General features: G+C 45.1%; 1 protein-coding gene across 1 annotated transcript in view; it reads left to right on the top strand.

Moving 5' to 3' along the window:
• The window catches only part of LOC102968326 (complement C3-like), a 39,960-nt gene that overhangs the window by 11,801 nt on the left and 11,619 nt on the right, over positions 1-16,540 (top strand). The window contains exons 18-27 of the mRNA XM_042977955.1: positions 5,421-5,529; positions 5,810-5,895; positions 10,514-10,656; positions 10,762-10,974; positions 13,021-13,087; positions 13,196-13,282; positions 14,037-14,240; positions 14,675-14,750; positions 15,038-15,197; positions 16,110-16,208. Coding sequence (XP_042833889.1) covers positions 5,421-5,529; positions 5,810-5,895; positions 10,514-10,656; positions 10,762-10,974; positions 13,021-13,087; positions 13,196-13,282; positions 14,037-14,240; positions 14,675-14,750; positions 15,038-15,197; positions 16,110-16,208 — 1,244 coding nt within the window. The remainder of the gene's footprint in view (positions 1-5,420; positions 5,530-5,809; positions 5,896-10,513; positions 10,657-10,761; positions 10,975-13,020; positions 13,088-13,195; positions 13,283-14,036; positions 14,241-14,674; positions 14,751-15,037; positions 15,198-16,109; positions 16,209-16,540) is intronic.

Below are 16,540 nucleotides of genomic sequence, written 5' to 3'. Positions count from 1 at the left end.
TGAAACCGCTGCTATAAACATTGGGGTACAAGTGCCCCTATGAATCAGCACTCTTTATCCTTTAGATAAATTCCTAGTAGTGCTATTGCTTGGTCGTAGGGTAATTCTATTTCTAATTTTTTGAGGAATCTCCACACTGTTTTCCAGAGTTTGCATCCCCACCAACACTGCAAGAGGGTTCCCATTTCTTCACATCCTCAACAACATCTGTTGTTTCCTAAGTTGTTAATGTTAACCATTCTGACCCATGTGAGGTGGTATCTCAATGTGGTTTTGATTTGTATTTCCCTGATGATGAGCGACGTTGAGCACCTTTTCATGTGTCTGTTTGCCATCTGTATGTCTTCTTTGGAAAAGTGTCTATTTATGTCTTCTGCCCATTTCTTCACTGGATTACTTGTTTTTTGGTGTTGAGTTTGGTAAGTTCTTTATAGATTTCAGATACTAACCCATTATCTGATGTGTCGTTTGCAAATATCTTCTCCCAGTCCGTCAGTTGCCTTTTAGTTTTGTCGATTGTTTCTTATGCTATGCAGGAGCTTTTTATCCTGATGAGGTCCCAAACAGTTCATTTTTCCTTTATTTCCCTTGCCTTCGGAGACATGTTAAGTAAGAAGTTCCTGCGGGTGAAGACAAAGAGGTTGTTGCCTGTTTTCTCCTGTAGGATCTTTATGGTTTCCTGTCTCGTATTTAGGTCTTTCATCCATTTTCAATTTATTTTTGTGTATGGTGTAAGAAAGTGGTCCAGGTTCATTCTTCTGCATGTTGCTGTCCAGTTCTCCCAGCACCATTTGCTAAAGAGACTGTCTTTTTTCCATTGGATACTCTTTCCTGCTTTGTTGAAGATTAGTTGGCCATACATTTGTGGGTCAATTTCTGGGTTCTCTGTTCTATTCCACTGGTCTATGTGTCTGCTTTTGTGCCAATACCATACTGTCTTGATGATTACAGCTTTGCAATATAGGCTAAAATCCAGGATGGTGATGCCTCTGCCATTGGTTTTCTTTTTTTTTTTTTAACGTTTATTTATTTTTGAGACAGAGAGAGACAGCGCATGAACGGGGGAAGGTCAGAGAGAGAGGGAGACACAGAATCTGAAACAGGCTCCAGGCTCTGAGGTGTCAGCACAGAGACCAACGTGGAGCTCGAACTCACGGACCGCGAGGTCATGACCTGAGCTGAAGTCAAAAGCTTAACTGAACTGAGACACCCAGGTGCCCCTGGTTTTCTTTTTCAACGTTACTTTGGCTATTCAGAGTCTTTTGTGGTTTCATAAAAAATTTAGGATTGTTTGTTCTAGCTCTGTGAAGAATGCTGGTGCTATTTTCATTGGGATTGCATTGAATGTGTACATTGCTTTAGGTAGTATCAACCTTTTAACAATATTTGTTCTTCAAATCCTTGAGCATGGAATGCTTTTCCATTTCTTTGTGTCTTCAATTTCATTCATAAGCTTTGTATAGGTTTCAGCGTACAGATCTTTTACCTATTTGGTTGGGTTTATTTCTAGGTATTTTATTGTAAATGGTATTTATTCCTTGATATCTCTTTCTGTTACTCCCTTATTGGTGTAGAGAAATGTAACCTATTTCGGTACATTTATTTTGTATCCTGCGACCTTACTGAATTCATGGATCAGTTCTAGCAGTTTTTGGTGGAGTCTTTCGGGTTTTCCAGGTAGAGTATCATGTCATCTGTGAAGAGTGAAAGTCTGACTTCTTCTTTGCCAATTTGGATGAGTTCTATTTCATTTTGTTGTCTGATTGCTGAGTCTATGACACCCAACACCACATTTAACAACAGTGGTGAGAGTGCACACCCCTGTCATGTTCATGATCTCAGGGGGAAAGCTCTGTTTTTCCCCATTGAGGATGATATTAGCTGTGGGCCTTTCATATGGCCTTGATGATAAGGTATGTTCCTTCTACCCCAATGATCTTGGTTGTTTTTATGAAGAATGGATGCTGTACTTTGTCAAATGCTTTTTTCTACATTTATTGACAGGATCATATGGTTCTTATCTTTTCTTCTGTTAATGTGGTGTATCACATTGATTGATTTGCCAATATTGACCCAGCACTGTAGCCCAGGAATGAATCCCAATTGATCATGGTAAAGGATTCCTTTAATATACTGTTGAATTCAATTTGCTAGTATCTCAATTTGTTGAGAATATTTGCATCCATGTTCATCAGGGATATTGCCCTGTAATTCTCCTTTATAGTGGGGTCTTTGTTTAGTTTGGCAATCAAGGTAATGTTGGCTTCATAGAATGAGTCTGGAAGCTTTCCTTCCATTTCCGTTTTTGGAACAGCGTCAGAAGAATAGATATGAACTCTTGCTTTAAATGTCTTGTAGAATTACCCTGGAAAACTATTTGGCCCAGGACTCTTATTTGTTGGTAGATTTTTCAAAACCAATTCAATTCCTTCACTGGTTATGGGTCCATTCAAATTTTCTATTTATTCCATTTTCAGTTTGGGTAGTGTGTGGGTGTCTAGGAATTTGTCCATTTCTTCAAAATTTTCCAGTTTGTTGGCATATCATTTTTCATTGTATTCTTCAATAATTGTTTGTATTTCTGTGGCGCTGGTTGTGATCTCTCCTATTTCATTCATGATTTTATCTGTTGGGGTCCTCTTGCTTTTATTTTTAAGAACCCTGGCTAAGAGGTTATCAATTTTATTTATTCTTTCACAAAACCAACTCTTAGATTCATTGATCTGTTCTGTTTTGTTTTGTTTTGGATTCTATATTGTTTATTTCTGCCCTTATCTTTATTATTTCTCTCCTGCTGCTGGCCTTGGGCTTTCTTTGCTGCTGCCTTTCTAGTTCCTTTAGATGTGAGGTTAGGTTATGTATGTGGGACCTTTCTTGCCTCTTGAGATTGGTGTGAATTGCAATGTGTTGTCCTCTTAGAACTGCCTTTGCTGCATCCCAAAGCGTTTGGACTGTCATGTTTTCATTTTCATCTGCTTCCATACATTTTTTAATTTCTTCTTTAATATCCCAGTTTACCCCTTTATGTTTTAGTAGGATGTTCTTTTTTTTTTAACGTTTATTTATTTTTGAGACAGAGAGAGACAGAGCATGAACAGGGGAGGGGCAGAGAGAGAGGGAGACACAGAATCTGAAACAGGCTCCAGGCTCCGAGCTGTCAGCACAGAGCCCGATGCGGGGCTCGAACTCACGGACCGTGAGATCATGACCTGAGCCGAAGTTGGACGCTCAACCGACCGAGCCACCCAGGCGCCCCTAGTAGGATGTTCTTTAACGTCGATGCATTTGGGGGCTTTCTAAATTTTTTATTGTGGTTGATTTCAAGTTTCACAGTGTTGTGATCTGAAAATGTGCATGGTATGATTACAATCCTTTTGTACTTGTTGAGAGCTGTTTTGTGACCCAGTATGTAATCTATTTTCAAGAATGTTCCATGTGCCTTCAAGAAGAATGTGTATTCTGCTTTTGAATGAAAAGTTCTGAATATGTGTTAAGTCCATCTGGTCCAATGTGTTGTTCAGAGCCATTGTTTCCTTATTGATTTTCTGCCTAGATGATCTTTCCATTGCTGCAAGTGGAGTATTAAAGTCCCCTCCAGAACAACAGTATTATCTACATGTTTATTTATGTTTGTGATTAATTGATTTTTAAGCCTGGGTGTTTCATGTTGGGGACATAAATATTTACAATGGTTAGCTCTTCTTGATAATGGACCCCTCGTTTATGATATAATGGCCTACTTCATCTCTTGTTACAGTGTTTGTTTTAAAATATAGTTTGTCTGATACAAGTATGGCTACTCCAGCTTTCTTTTGATGTCCCATAGCATGACAGATGGTTCTCCGTCACCTCACTTTCAATCTACAGGTGTCCTCAGGTCTAAAATGAATCTCTTGTAGGCAACATATAGATGGATCTTGTTTCTTTATCCATTCTGATACCCTATGTCTTTTGATTGAGGCGTTCAGTCCATTTACATTCAGAGTGATTATTGAAGGAGATGGATTTAGTGTCATTGTGTTATCTACAGGTTTCGCACTTATGGTGATGTCTTAGTCCCTTGTAGTCTTTGCTGCTTTCCACTCACAGAGTCCCGCTAAGGCTCTCCTGCAGGGCTGGCTTAGTGGTCACAAACTCCTTCAGTTTTTGTTTGGGAAAGCCTTTATCTCTCCTTTTATTCTTAATGACAGCCTTGCCAGATAAAGGATTCTTGGCTGCATATTTTTCCTATTCAGCACATTGAATATTTCCTGCCACTCCCTTCTGGCCTGCCACGTTTCAGTGGACAGGTCTGCTACTACCTTTCTGTGTCTACCCTTGTAGGTTAAGACCTATTTTTTCCCTAGCTGCTTTCAGAATTCTCTCTTTATCTTTGTATTTTTCCACTTTCACTACGATATGTCATGGTATTGGCCTGTTTATGTTGATTTTGAAGGGAGTTCTCTGTACCTCTTGCACTTGAATGCCTGTTTCCTTCTCCAGATGAGGGAAGTTCTCAGCTATAATTTGTTCAAATAAACCTTCTGACCCTTTCTCTCTCTTCTTCTTCTGGAACACCTATGATACAGATTTATTTCATTTCAAGGAATCACTTAGGTCTCTAATTCTCCCCTCATGGTCTAATAATATCCTTGCCCTCCTGTTTTTAGTTTCATCATTTTCCATAATTTTATCTTCTATTTCACTTATTCTCTCCTCTACTTCTTCCATCCTTGCTGTCACTGCAGCTGGGTTATTTTGCATCTCATTTACAACATTTCATAATTCACCTTGATTATTTCATAGGTCTTTGATCTCTTCAGCAATAGATTCTTTGCTGTCTTCTATACTTTTTTCAAGCCCAGCTATCAGTCTTATGATGGTTTTTCTAAATTATTGTCTAGATATATTGTTTAGATCTGTTTTGAGAAGTTCTCTGGCTGTCATTTCATCCTGGAATTTCTTTTAAGGAGAATTCTTCCATTTCATCATTTTGGCTAGGTTTCTGATTTTTACCTATTTTACTAGGTTGTTATGTGTCTTGCACCTGTAAGTCCTACTATATTAAGAATAGGTCATACACTGCCCAGGTCCTGGGACTTCCAGAGTGCTTGTGGAGTGTGATCATGCACTCTGTTGCATATTTGGCTATTCTATCACACTGCTCATGGTGGTGATGGTTTGGACCTTCCACCAGGTGTGTTTTCATTTGTTCGTTGAAGGAACCCTGGAAAAAGGAAAGGTGAGAGGAGCCTGATTCCCATGCAAAGAGAAAAATGAAAGGGGCATAAAAAAAAGATAAGGAAGAAAATCAAATAAACTATAAAGTTTATTAACTATAAAGTTAATCCAGAGATGTGTAGAGATAAGTATCTCTGGGGACAGTGGAGAATGGGTGTGTTCTAAACCCATAATGCCCTCTCCTCACCCGTGCCTCCCAGGTGACTTGGATGAGGATATAATCCCGGAAGAAGACATCATTTCCCGAAGCCAGTTCCCTGAGAGCTGGCTATGGCGCATGGAGGATCTCAATGAACCTGCGAAAGATGGGTAAGGCTGAGACACCCCCCACCTTAACCCAACCCCAGGCCAGCTCCTATGGCACCCCAGACTGGACCACTTCATTTGTATGTACCTTATGCACCTCTTTTCTGGAATCACTGTGCAACTCCACAACCCAGCCTAGAAAGAAAATCAAGAGTCAGGCCCCCTCCATGTGCCCAGCCTCCACCCATCCCTCCAAATTGCCCCTTGGGACCCATCCACACCAGCTTCCCCCGTACCCCTGACACCTGCCTCTTTTTAATACCCCCACTTCTCATCCATCCAGAATCTCCACAAAGACCATAAATATATTTTTGAAAGACTCCATCACCACCTGGGAGATTCTGGCCGTGAGCTTGTCAGACAAGAAAGGTGAGTGAAGTTGGTGCCCCCATGCTCAGCAGGCAGAGACCCCAGGGACACTGGGCATTTTCTCATCCCATCCAGAGAGATCCCCTGTTTCTCGGTGTCTGACACTCTGCTCCCAGGTGATTAGAGGAGTGTCAGATCCTATTCTGTGGGAACATAGTGCTTTTTGTAAATAAATTTTCTTTTGAGAAAAGTTTTAGGTTCACAGCAAAATTGAGGGGAAGATACAAAGAGTTCCCACATACCTCCATTCCACCCACCCCTGACATACAATCTCCCCCATGTTGACATGCACAGTCTCTAGAATAATTTGCAACAAAAAACACCCTTAAGGGGTGATGTTGACATGTTGACAGGATAATGGGTAAAGTGATTAAGAAAATATAAAAGAGGAAGCAGGATGAAATGCATGATTGGAACATAGACAGTCAGATTGTGAATCTTGGGTAAAAGGTATCCCGGGGGTGGGGGACTCACCACAGGGAGCTGGCAAGCCCTGGTCTAATGTGATGATCTCAGGCAGGCCTGAGAGCAGGATGAGGAGAGAGAGGCAATGACTTTAACACCAGATGAGTAATATTTTCATGTGATGATTTTGAAAAAATCAATGTGAATAAAAAAAAAATCAGTGATGAACAAAATATCTTCATTGTAAATAGAAACCAGCACCACTCCGAAACATATTGGAGTTTGAGGCAAGAGGGAAAATGTGTGCCCCCTGCCCCCTGTGCCTGATTTAGGTACATTTGGGGGGGGGTTTAATATTTATTTATTTATTTATTTTTGAGAGACAGAGAGAGCACGAGTGGGGGAGGGGCAGAGAGAGGGAGACACAGAATCCAAAGCAGGCTCCAGGCGCTAAGCTGTCAGCACAGAGCCCAACGCAGGGCTCGAACCCACAAACCTGTGAGGTCATGACCTGAGCCAAAGTCGGAGGCTTAAGTGACTGAGCCAATGAGGCGCCCCATGATTTAGGTATATTGTAAAGGTTAATTTTTTCCCTGAGCATTAAAGTAGTTGAAAAAAATATTGAAACATTAAAAAGGACACGTGAAGACTCAGGACGGGAGGCATGAATATCTCTTTCATGCGAAACCAATGTGTTTAATAATTTTGTTTTGTTACCATTTATAATACATTACACATCATTATCACTTCCCTTTCCTGGCTTCAAGATGTTCAAAACCTGCGTCTTTGCTTGTCTTGTTTTAACTGAGGGAACTGAAACTGGCAGTTTCTCCTGACCAAGGGAGGGTGGTGCATGCATTCATGGGGCACATACTTTTCCTTTCATCTGGAGCTCCAGTAACAGCTCAGCACACTTCTGGTCGGTGGCCCCCGCCCATGTTTCAGATCAGAGCATCTTCCTATATCCTCGTTGTCCCTGTTCGCATATGGAGGGCCTGCATGAGGTTTCCTTGAAATAAGAAAGGTTCTTGCAGCTTGAAAAGAGAAAGTTGAAAGGCACAGTTTAGATCCCTGCTTCTGAAAGCCTGCTCCCTGAACCACTAGCAATCTGGCAAAGGTGCTTTCCCTGGGGGGTTGTAGAAATTCAGAATCTTGGACCCCACTCCTGACCTGCTGAATCAGAACCTGCATTTAACATGACCCACGGGGCAGGAAGTGGGGGGTTGTGTGTATCTGGAGGTTGGGGAAGGCCTGTCCTGCACCAGGGTCTCTGCACCTCATCACTGATGTTGTTCAGGGCTGGGTGGTTCTCTGTGGAAGGTTCCCTGTGCAATATCGGATGTTGAGCAGCATTCGCGGCCTCTACCTACAAGACTTCAGGAGCACCCCCACCCCCGTTGTAACATGTCCCCAAAATATCCCCAGAAGTTGCCCAATGCCCCCTGGGAGTGATGGGGCAGCATCTTAAAGGGCCCTATGGTTTTTCTATTCTGCTCTCTGTACCCTTGTGACATCTTCTCAATACTGTTGTCTTACCAGGTACGATTATATTTTTAAGCTTATTTATTTATTCTGAGAGAGAGAGAGGCAGTATGTTTGAGGGAGGGGAAGATAGAGGCAGAGAGAGAGAATCCCAAGCAGGCTCTGCACTGTTGGCTGTACAGGGCCCAATGCAGGGCTTGAACTCATGAACCATGAGATCATGACCTTGAGCTGAGAACAAGAGTCAGATGTGTAACCGACTGAACCACTCAGGTGCCCTGGTTGATATTTTTTAATTAATGGGTTTTCTTAATTTTTTTAAATATTTATTTGTTTTTGAGACAGAGACAGACTGCAAGCTGGGGTGGCGAGGGGCAGAGAGAAGGAGACACAGAACCTGAAGCAGGCTCCAGGCTCTGAGCTGTCAGCACAGAGCCCGACGTGGGGCTCAAACCCACAAACTGTGAGATCATGACCTGAGCCGAAGTCGGACGCTCAACCGACTGAGCCACCCAGGGGCCCCTAATTAATGGGTTTTCTTAAACAATTTAGGTTTACAGAAACAACTGAGAATTACCACTCACTCCTCAATTCCCCCCAATTCCCGTCTCTAACCCTTTTTTGCATTAGGTGGTACCTTTGCCAAAATCTCTGGGACAACACTGATACATCATCATCAACTGCAGTCAAAAGCTAGGGTTCCCTTTCAGTGATGTACCTTCCGTGGGTTTGGACAAACATGTAGCTGTCCTTCCAGGGTCACGGAGAGTAGGCGTTTCTCTGCCTCAAACATAACACGGATGGTGTGTCAGAGGTCACTCTGTGTGTGGTTCTCTCTCGCTCCTTCCAGCTTGTTCAAGGGAAAAGCTAAGTCTGGTGCAAGGATGTCCTCATCTCCTCTGTAGGTCTTGACTGACTTGCATTAGCAAGGAGAGAGCAGGTCTGCTTTCTGCAGGCACAGCATGAGCTGGCCAGTATTTAACAAAACAAAACCGTTTTGTTTCCCTGGAGGTAGCCTCCTGTTTGTGGTGCAAAAGCTGGTTTTTCACCCACCAGAGTAAACTAACTCTGGCTTTAAGAATGTGAAAACAGGGGCTGCTGGCTGGCTCAGTGGGAAAAGCGTGTGACTCCTGATATTGGGATTGTGAGTTCGAGCCCCACATTGGGTGTAGAGATGGCCAAAGATAAATAAGCTTTTTTAAAAATGTAAAAATGAATGGTAGATAAGAAATGGTAACTACCTCCCATGACTATAACAGACCCCTGTGAGAATGAGAAATAATGACCGTAGGTTAGGAAATAAGGATTTTCAAGGCTCAAGGTTCAGGCCTCTATTTTTTTTCCATTGCTGAAAAATAAGGTGTATAAATTTTTATGTATTTCTTTTCCTTAACTGTCTTTTTTAAATGTTTATTTTGAGAGGGGGGGGGAGAGGAAGAGCACACAGGCAGAGAGAGAGAAAGAGAATCCCTAGCAGTATCCACGCCATCAGCTCAGAACCTGACACCAGACTGTAACTCAGGCACCCGGAAATCATGACCTGAGCGAAAATCAAGAGTCAGATGCTTAACCGACTGAGCCACCCAGGTGCCCCAAATTTTAATACACCTTTGGTGCAACATTATTTTTATTTATTTTTTTAGTGTAACATTTCAATATGATAAAGTTTTGCAAATTTTGCTTGCATCAACCGAGTGCTTGAATATAGCCTAGTAGCTGTTGAATCACAAATTAACCATCGCTTTTGCAGTCATTTTCACTGCCTGTAGATCAGCACTGTCCACCAGAAATACGACGCAAGCTGCATGTCATTTTAAATTTTCTGGGAGCCCCATAAAAAAAGAGGAGGTGAAATCAATTTTATCATACATTTTCTGTAACCAAATATCTCCACAATGTTATTCTTGCAACTTGTGGTAAATACGTTGAAAAAATATGCTGAAAAATATGTTTAAAAAAGCCCACCATCACGCTAATGATAATGTTATAATAATCATCTATTGATATTTAAGAGTAACCTAATAATATCTCGAAATTGTGAAAGATGCATTTTGCTTTTGTTTGTACTAAGCCTTTGAAATCTAGTACATAATTTATGTCTGCAGAGCATCTCAAGGAGGGTGCTTTTTTTTTTTAAGATTTTAATTTTATTTGTAAGTCATCTCCACACCCCACGTGAGCTTGAACTCATGGCCCCAGATCAAGAATCACACCCACCACTGACTGAGCCAGTCAGTGGAAAGGCGCCCCTAGCCTTTCATTGAAAATACTTTGATCTGTATTGTAGGATTTGCAAAATGTACAGCTGAAAAGGTAGGTTGGCATATGCAAATTGTTCCAAACATGTGTTAAAAAGTTTTCTGAGTTAGCCACATTCCAAGTGCCCAGGAACCAGAGAGAGCTCAGGCTACCATTTTGGAGAGCCCAGGTATGGACCCTTTGGGTGTGCTCGAACCCTTCCCCCTGCACACCTACCTATGAGTAAAACTACAAGAAGAAAATGGAAACCGTACATGAGAGTGACTCCCAGCTGCCACCACTATCAGTAATGTGTCACCTGTGCAATTGTTTAGCCCCTGGGCTTGCACAAACACAGGCTGAGCTTGGCACAGCTCCCGCAGTCAGGGGTAAGCACTGAGAGCCTGTCCACCTCCTTCCCTTGACACTGGGAAGGAACACTCCTGGGCAGGGATCTGCGTGGCTGATCCCTTGGCACTCCACTCCTGGGCAGGGATCTGTGTGGCTGACCCCTATGAGGTCACGGTGATGCAAGACTTCTTCATCGACCTGCGGCTACCCTACTCTGTCGTGCGCAATGAGCAAGTGGAGATCCGAGCCGTGCTCTACAATTACCAGGATGTTGGGGAGCTCAAGGTAGGTTCCCAGGGGGGTGGGGGCAGAGGTATGATGAAGAGCTTGGATGGTTGGGGGAGGTGGCCATGGCACCTGCCCCCCTGACTGATATTCTCTCCCTGGCAGGTGCGGGTGACCCTGCTCTACAACCCAGCCTTCTGCAGCCAGGCCACCGCAAGGAAACCGTATCAGCAGATTCTGAACATCCCAGCCAAGTCCTCAATAGCCGTGCCTTTTCTCCTCGTGCCTCTGAAGGTCGGTCTACATGAGGTGGAGGTCAAGGCTGCGGTCTACAATCGTTTCCTCATGGATGGTGTCAAGAAACCCTTGAAGGTCGTGGTGAGTCCTTGGGGCACCTGCAGTCCCTTGTCCTTTGGGAGAGGCTCCTGTCTCCCCATGCTGTCAACCCAGGTTGGAGACACTGACTCTGAGACACCAAGAGTGTCCAGTGTCTAGCTTAGGATGCTTGGGAGTCCTACAAGTTCGGAAGCAAGGCCAGGATTAGGGTGAGTAAGTGCGAAACACTTACATTTTCACTCTTTCCTAGTGATGAACATTCTCAAATATAATAGGAGATCAAGTCTTCAATAAAAATAAAAGCCTCATATCATCTTTCCTTAATATTTCCAAGCAAAATGTGAGATCATAAGAGCAACACTGTTTTAATGCAATATTGTAAGGAATCAAAATTAATGCCAAAAAATCCATGATACACAAAAGATCAAAATTTTAAATAGAGACAGTGCCAAGTCAAACCACAATAGGAGCCTGAAGCTAAAGGACAAATGAAGGCCCCCATCTACGTGTCTTTTTTAATGGTTGAAATTGTTTAGTGGTTAATTTTCCCCCGTAACGTTAAAGTCATTGAAATAACAATGAAACATTAAAAAGCAAATGATTTAGTGTGGAGATTCCTCAAAAAATTAAAAATAGACCTACCCTATGACCCAGCAATAGCACTGCTAGGAATTTACCCAAGGGATACAGGAGTGCTGATGCAGAGGGGTACTTGTACCCCAATGTTTATAGCAGCACTCTCAACAATAGCCAAATTATGGAAAGAGCCTAAATGTCCATCAACTGATGAATGGATAAAGAAATTGTGGTTTATATACACAATGGAGTACTACGTGGCAATGAGAAAGAACGAAATATGGCCCTTTGTAGCAACGTGGATGGAACTGGAGAGTGTGATGCTAAGTGAAATAAGCCATACAGAGAAAGACAGATACCATACGTTTTCACTCTTATGTGGATCCTGAGAAACTTAACAGAAACCCATGGGGGAGGGGAAGGAAAAAAAAAGAGGTTAGAGTGGGAGAGAGCCAAAGCATAAGAGACTGTTAAAAACTGAGAACAAACTGAGGGTTGATGGGGGGTGGGAGGGAGGGGGAGGTGGGTGATGGGTATTGAGGAGGGCACCTTTTGGGATGAGCACTGGGTGTCTTATGGAAACCAATTTGACAATAAATTTCATATATTGAAACAAAAAAAAAAACAAAAATAAAGGATAACAGAGCCTAACTCAAAAAAAAAAAAAAATGATTTAAAACTGACAGCGTTATTTTACAGTGAAATATCTTATTTATACCCAAACTAGAATTTATTATAATATTTCTTTCCTTAATGGAACCAAACTCTTTTTTTTTTTTTTTTTAGATTTTATTTTTAAGTAATCCCCACGCCCGATGTGGAACTTGAACTTACAACCCCAAGATCAAGAGTCCCATGCTTTTCCACCAAGCCCCACAGGCACCCCCAGGAGCACAATCTTAATTATCCCTTTTATCAGGGGTCCCAGGGTGGCTCAGTGTGGCACCAATGGGAAGAAACCCCAGAGGGCGCCGGAGCCTGCACAAGGCTCCCCAGAGCCAGTGTGTCCACAACTCCCAATTCTGCACCCTCTGATGCTGGTAGCTTGAAAGCTACTGTGGCAGGGATGTTCGCAGGATGGAAACTGCCAGTGCCACAAATCAGGATCTTTTCTTCCTGGAGAGATGGCTACCAAATGTTTACCAGCATGCCACGGAGGAGACTGGGTCTCCAAAGGAAAATGTGTGCATTAGCACCAGCTTCAAGGAGAATGTGTGATGGAAGGGCACAAACAGCAGCAGTCCAGCACGGAAGGAGAGCTTCACTTGGGACACTGATAATAAGATAGCCCCTAGTTTAACTGAGCGCTTACTAAGTGCCAGGCATTGTACTCAGCACTTTATGCACATTCTTTTATTTTAAGGACATTTGAGAGGCAGTGGGGGTAAACTGACTCCCAGTCACAGAACTAGGATGGGTGATGCCATCGTGCCCATGCCCTGCTGATCAGCTGTGTCTGTTCTTTTATTCACCTGACTTCCCCCTCCCCCATCCCATCCCAACACTGTTCAGCCTGAAGGGATCAGAGTCAACAAAACTGTGGCCGTTCACACACTGGATCCAGAAAACCGGGGCCAAAGTGAGTCATCCACAGCAGAAGGGTGAGACCTGGGGGTGCGGGGTAGGGGATGAATCAGGGCCTTGTGGGAGAGGGTGACGCCACGGGTCCTTCCCATTCCACTGGCAGACGGAGTGCAGCGAGAGGAGGTCCATGCCATAGACCTCAGTGACCAGGTACCAGACACAGATTCAGAGACCAGGATCCTCCTGCAAGGTGAGCTGCCACTGACCCTCGCCCAGGAAGGCACAGCTCTGGAGAAGGGGACCTAATTTCTCCCAATTCTGGGCATGTATACTACCGTGTGTCCCCTGCCTCCACTACAGCTAGAACAGCAGGCCACCTCCCTGATCTGTTTTATAGAGGGTTCCAGGCAGTATTTAGTTCAGCAAATAGCCTTTGCTGATAGAGAAGCTTAAATGAGAAACAGTATAGTTCAAGAGCAGGAAATTCTGGAACTAATTGCCTGAGTTAGACGACTGGAGCCAGAAGGGAAAAGTTCCTGGAAAAGCACCTTGTAACCTGTAAGCTGTAAGGTTTTGGGGAGAGACCCTTGGTTTTCTCATCTGTGATGGGGTGAATAATAGTACCTATATCAAAGGCTTGTTGAGAGGATTAAATGAGATACTGTCTGATGTTTCTCTAGAACAGCGCCTGGCAACAGCATGAAGCATGATCTAAGTATTGGTGACGATTGTTCTGGAATTAATTTGCCACTTGTGACAAGAGGCTCAGGGAGCAGATTTCTGTGAAGCATAAGACTCCCTTCCCTACAAATGTAGACACCCTCCCCACTCCCCTACCCCCGTCTCCTACCTCCTACCATCACGTCCCCTCAGCCCTCAACTGCCCCTGACCTCTTTGGCACTGGCTGCCTGGAGCCTGGGATCGCTGGGGACAGCCCTGACCCTTCTCACCCCACCCCATGGTGGGTGAGTTGCTTGAGCCCTGTCCTCCCGCCCGGTTGCAGGGACCCCGGTGGCTCAGTTGACTGAGGATGCCATTGACGCCGAGCGACTGAAAAACCTCATCGTGATCCCCTCGGGCTGTGGGGAGCAGAACATGAAAAGCATGACGCCCACGGTCATTGCCGTCCATTACCTGGACCAAACGGACCAGTGGGAGAAGTTGGGACCCACAAAGAGAAAGGAAGCCTTGCAGCTCATCGAAAAGGGTGGGTCTGCCTGGGAGACCCTCTCTGCTCCAGCCACCTCCAGAGCAGGGTCCTCCCTGAGACCCAGGCCCCTTTCCAGGCCACGCCCTTCCTCTAAGCTCCTCCCCTTTCAGGATCCCTTCTTTTCAAAGACCTCCCCTGACCATTGCCCTCTCTGAGACCCTGGGCCCCTCTGAGCCCTCTAGAACTCCCTGTCTCACTGAGGCCCCCTTGCCCTGAACCCCCTTGAGATCCTTCGTCTCTCTGAACCCCTCTCCTCTGAGAACTCCTTCCCCTTTTAGAAGTCCCTTCTGCTCTCCCAGACTTCCCTGCTCAGCCCTGAGCCCCCTCATTCCTCCCTGAACCCCTGTCTCGCCCCCCTCAGAGAATCCTTGTCCCCTGAGCCCCTCCACTCAGCCCCTGCTCCTCTGGAGACACTTCTGGCTTCCCTGCAGGGTACTCCCAGCAGCTGGCCTACAGACAGGACAATTCGGCCTATGCGGCCTACCTGGACAGGAAGCCCAGCACCTGGTGAGCGGTTCTGGCACCCCACTGAGCAGGTCCACCTGGGGTGTTCCAGCCAGGTGTCGCCCGAACACGCTGTGCTATGGACCCTCAGCCCACAGAGATGAGGCGCCCACCTTGAGCTGCCACGTGGCCTGTGGACATTAAGCGCCCCCTGTGGCTAGGCTGGCGCCTGACTTGGGTGGAGAAGCTGGGCCAGCTTGTAGGCCCCGCCCCTCTCTGCTCATTGGTTTCCTGGAATGGCAGTCTCTGGATCCCGGAGGCGATTGGCTGACGCTTTGTGCCGCCCACAGGCTGACAGCCTACGTGGTCAAGGTCTTCTCTCTGGCTTCCAACCTCATTGCCATTCAGGCCGATGTCATCTGCGGGGCGGTCAAATGGCTGATCCTTCACAGGCAGAATCCCGACGGGGTCTTCCGGGAAGATGCGCCCGTAATGTCCCAAGCAATGACTGTAAGAAGCATGGGTTTCGGGCAAGCTGGGGGAGGGACGACTGGAGTCACAGGATAGACAGGAGAAAGGCTACCCCTCAGCTGAGAGTGTCACTTTCCCAATGCAAAGACCAGAGACCTTCAGAGGCTAGTGCAACACCGAAGTCCCTCCCCCTTCACTCTGAAAATATAGAACCCTTCCCAGCTGTGGTTCTCCAACTGTGGTCCCCAGGCCAGTAGCTGCATAATCACCTTCAAACTTGTTAGAAAAGTATGATCTCAATATAGACTTGAGATGCAGGAATCAGAAACTTCAGGAGTAGGGCCTAGGAATCACAGTTGCTACAACACCCCCTCCCCATGCCATGAGGTGCTGATGCATTCATAAGGTGGAGAATCACTGCCTTAGCCTGACATTTAAGATTTCCAATCTCACACCATCCCCCTACCCCCATCACATGCCATCTGTACTGCAAGGAGCTTTGCTCTAGCCAGCCACAGGGCCTTTGCACATGCTGTTCTCACTGTCTGGCATGCCAACCCTGGTCATCCTACAGGGAAATCTTTCCTGATCTCCACAACTGAGTCACACTCCCACTGTCCATTCTCAATGCCACATCCACTTTTCCTCCTGCACATCACTCATCAATTTGTAATGATATATCTACTGGTGAGCCAATTGGTTCATGTCTGTCTCCCCTACTAGATGGGGAGCACTGTGGGGGTTGGGGCCAGTGTCTAGTTCTTGCCCACCATCTTATCCACAGCACCAGCAACAATTGCTGAATCAATGAATACTGAAAAGTGTGGCCCACCTAGGGAGATACTGATGAGAGATTCAACCCTGCCTTGACCTGCTGACCCTACAAGAGGTTTGGTCAGCATGTGGGGACACAGTGGTCATACTATCCTTGTTTCTTGCTTCCCATTCTAGGGTGGCTACCAGGAGAATGAGGAGAAGGATGTGTCCCTCACAGCCTTTGTTCTCATTGCACTGGAAGAGGCTAAAGATATTTGCAAGCAAAGGGTCAATGTAAGTGTCTGCCACCCTCTCCGTCTCCCCTCCCTACCCACGGCACATCCACCTTGGAGGGTGGGTGTTGCATTAGGGTGATTCCCGGTCCTCCCAGTGCAATAGCAGCCACCACAGCAGCCATAATGCCCATAAAACCATAATAATTCCCAGCATTTATTGAGCATTTAACTAAGATGCTCATCTAGGTGCTGCACATGCTAAGTCCTGTAATCCTTCTAAGAGTCCGAGACGTAGGCTACTCTTCTTATCCCCAGGTTACAGAGGAGAAAACTAAGACAGAAAGAGATCAAAGAATGGGTCCTTTCTGCCTGCTTTACCTTGTCCAGAGA

The sequence above is a fragment of the Panthera tigris genome, chromosome A2, assembly GCF_018350195.1.
Source record: "Panthera tigris isolate Pti1 chromosome A2, P.tigris_Pti1_mat1.1, whole genome shotgun sequence".
Lineage (NCBI taxonomy): Eukaryota > Metazoa > Chordata > Mammalia > Carnivora > Felidae > Panthera > Panthera tigris.
This window is presented reverse-complemented; position numbering and strand designations above follow the sequence as displayed.